General features: G+C 56.3%; 1 protein-coding gene across 1 annotated transcript in view; it reads left to right on the top strand.

The window, feature by feature from the left end:
• Positions 1–2,784, top strand: part of Efnb1 (ephrin B1) — a 13,467-nt gene extending 10,683 nt beyond the window's left edge. Inside the window, exons 3-6 of the mRNA XM_048797232.1 lie at positions 371–648; positions 1,405–1,497; positions 1,677–1,802; positions 2,019–2,784. Coding sequence (XP_048653189.1) covers positions 371–648; positions 1,405–1,497; positions 1,677–1,802; positions 2,019–2,431 — 910 coding nt within the window. The 3' untranslated portion in view covers positions 2,432–2,784. The remainder of the gene's footprint in view (positions 1–370; positions 649–1,404; positions 1,498–1,676; positions 1,803–2,018) is intronic.
• The last annotated feature ends 286 nt before the right edge of the window (positions 2,785–3,070 follow it).

The raw sequence follows: 3,070 nt of genomic DNA, 5'->3' as shown, positions 1-3,070 counted from the left end.
GTGTTAGGGAGGCGGGGGGACAAGGTTGCCACCTCCAGACAGCCTGGGCCTGACACCTTGGTACTCAGCCCATTTGGCCACGTCAGCCCCCTGCGGAAATGCCACATTAGGACAAAGGGCTCCCCCAGCCAGGCAGTGCCCCACCCTGCCAAGCACTCAAAGCCTGGCAGCCTTGCCCATGGGCCACCCCTTCCACACCCTGCTGGCAGTGTGGTTCTCTCTCCCCACCCCCAGCCTGAGGATGGGGGAAGGGCAGAAGGCCTACTCTCCATATCCCCACCCAGAAGGCCCTCATTGCCTGTTCCCTTCATTTTGGGCTGGTCTGGGCCCCTACAGCCCTGAAGCTGACCACCACCTCCTTTCTGGACAGGTTCCTCAGTGGGAAAGGCTTGGTGATCTACCCGAAGATTGGAGATAAGCTGGACATCATCTGCCCCCGAGCAGAAGCAGGGCGGCCCTACGAGTACTACAAGCTGTACCTGGTGCGGCCAGAGCAGGCGGCTGCCTGCAGCACTGTGCTGGACCCCAATGTGCTGGTCACCTGCAACAGACCGGAACAGGAAATCCGCTTTACCATCAAGTTCCAGGAGTTCAGCCCAAACTACATGGGTCTGGAGTTCAAAAAGCACCATGATTACTACATTACCTGTGAGTCCTCCCGCATTGTGTGGCTCTCTTCCCTCCTGCCCCCAGTAGAAGCTTCTAAGTGGTGCAGTGAAACCACACACAGTTCAGGTCCTACCCTTTGAAGACAGGCGTGCTCCCCTCCCAGCCTGGCCTTGGAATTCTGGCCCTAGCATTCCCTGTGTGGCCGGCCGCCAGCTTGCCTTGGCACCAAAGGTTGGGTGGGAGAGGCCTCCAATTCCTGTTGCTTTCTGTCTCCTTTTCTTGCCCACCTAAGATCTAATCTTGGGAATGGCAGAGTTGGCAGAGCCCTTTGGGACCAAGCAACTTCTGCCTTTTTCTTATCAGGTAACTGAGGCCACCAAGGGACCTTTGGTCACATGGGGAGTTAGAGATAGGTTTGGGACTCCAATCTGGTTCTTCTGATCTTGAATTTCTTCCAGTCCACGTAGAAGCCTCTCTCGTGATGTCAGGTCTAATTGCTTTGCCTCTGAGCAATATCTCTTAGTGGGAAGGCATCTCTTAATGTTGTCCCTGTAAAAAGAGGGACCAAGGCCTGGGCATGGGAGAGGAGCACTGCCTCTTGGGGAAGGACTTATTCTTAGCCTGGCTGGGCTGGATTACAGTGTTCCTCACAGGAGGGAGGGACGTAGAAAGGTTCACAAGCTGCTTGCCACTCCCTACTCCCAGTTCCATCTCTGTTGGCTGAGGCAGCTTGGAGGTTTCTGGGTAATGCAGGCAGACATTCCCTTCTTCCTGACTTCTCTGGCTTTCCCACAGCAACATCCAATGGGAGCTTGGAGGGACTGGAGAACCGTGAGGGGGGTGTATGCCGTACACGTACTATGAAGATTGTCATGAAGGTTGGGCAAGGTGAGTGGCCAATGTGAGGGTCCAGCTAAGCCTTTGGAATGCATATTCCTGGCTGGCTGGGGTGTTGGGAGTGGGGGAGGAGGACCGGGTTAAAGTAGCTAAGGTCCCACATTTAGATGACCAAGGGCATCTATGCTGGCAGGACCCCTCCCTCTCATCTGTCCTATCCCTGCCCTCAGATCCCAATGCTGTGACACCTGAGCAGCTGACTACTAGCCGGCCCAGCAAGGAGGCAGACAACACTGTCAAGACAGCCACACAGGCCCCTGGTCGGGGCTCCCAGGGTGACTCTGATGGCAAGCACGGTAAGTGTATATGCTCCAATGCCCTCTCAGGCCCCGTCTCAGAAGAAACCTAATCTGGGCCCACCCTGAAAACTGCCACATATCTGTAGTAAATTTGGATGGCAGTGGGCACCCTATGATGGCTTCTTCTGACTCCAAGCACTATTTACAGCCATTAGTGTCAATGGCACCATCTTCCCCTGACTAACCATTCCTCCCTTCCTGCCACTTCCTCAGAGACTGTGAACCAGGAAGAGAAGAGTGGCCCAGGTGCAAGTGGGGGCAGCGGTGGGGACTCCGACAGCTTCTTCAATTCCAAGGTGGCACTGTTTGCAGCCGTGGGTGCTGGCTGCGTCATTTTCCTGCTCATCATCATCTTCTTGACGGTCCTACTACTAAAGCTACGCAAGCGGCACCGCAAACACACACAGCAGCGGGCGGCTGCCCTCTCGCTTAGTACCCTGGCCAGTCCTAAGGGGGGTAGTGGCACAGCGGGCACTGAGCCCAGCGACATCATTATACCCTTACGGACTACAGAGAACAACTACTGCCCCCACTATGAGAAGGTGAGTGGGGACTATGGGCATCCGGTCTACATCGTCCAGGAGATGCCACCCCAGAGCCCAGCGAACATCTACTACAAGGTCTAAGTGCCCAGCATGGCCTCGGGCCCCCGAGGGACAGACGGCCTGGACCGGACCTCTCCTTTCTCCCCCATGCCCCTCCCCTTGCCAGCTGTGCCCACCTTTGTATTTAGTTTTGTAGTTTCTTGGCTTTTATAATCCCCCATTTTCCCTGCCCCCTGGGCTTCGGAGGGGGGTGTTTGTGCCCCCAACCCCCATGCTCTTGTGCCTTCCCCCTCTGGCCAGGCCTCTGGGCTCTGTGGGGGCGCCCTTTCTCGGAGGGCAGGGTTGGATGCTGATGGACAGCAAGCAGGGAGACGGCCCCCTGGCCCTGCCCCCTCCCTTGCCCCCTTTCCCCTTTCCCAGGACTGCTCGTCCACTATCATCACTGTTTATAATGCTTTTGTGTTCATTTTTTTAGCTGTCAACTCATTTTCATCTGTTTTTTTGAAGAAAAATGGAAAAATGTACAAGGCAGCCCCTCCCCAGGCTCTCTGAGCCCGCCCTGACCCAGTATAAGAGGGCCTGGGGCAGAACGTGGCCAGCCAGGAAGCACAGGACAGCATTTCTTTTATAGGCTCCTTGGTATTTCAGGCGGGGGGGGGGTGGGTGGGGGTAGGGCAGGCCAGGGCCGTTCCTGCCCAGGAGGGAAGAGGAGAGTGCCAT

The sequence above is a fragment of the Marmota marmota genome, unplaced genomic scaffold (genome assembly GCF_001458135.2).
Source record: "Marmota marmota marmota unplaced genomic scaffold, marMar, whole genome shotgun sequence".
In the NCBI taxonomy this organism is placed as follows: domain Eukaryota; kingdom Metazoa; phylum Chordata; class Mammalia; order Rodentia; family Sciuridae; genus Marmota; species Marmota marmota.
The sequence above is the reverse complement of the archived record's forward strand: the minus strand, read 5'-3'. Positions and strand labels throughout refer to the sequence as shown.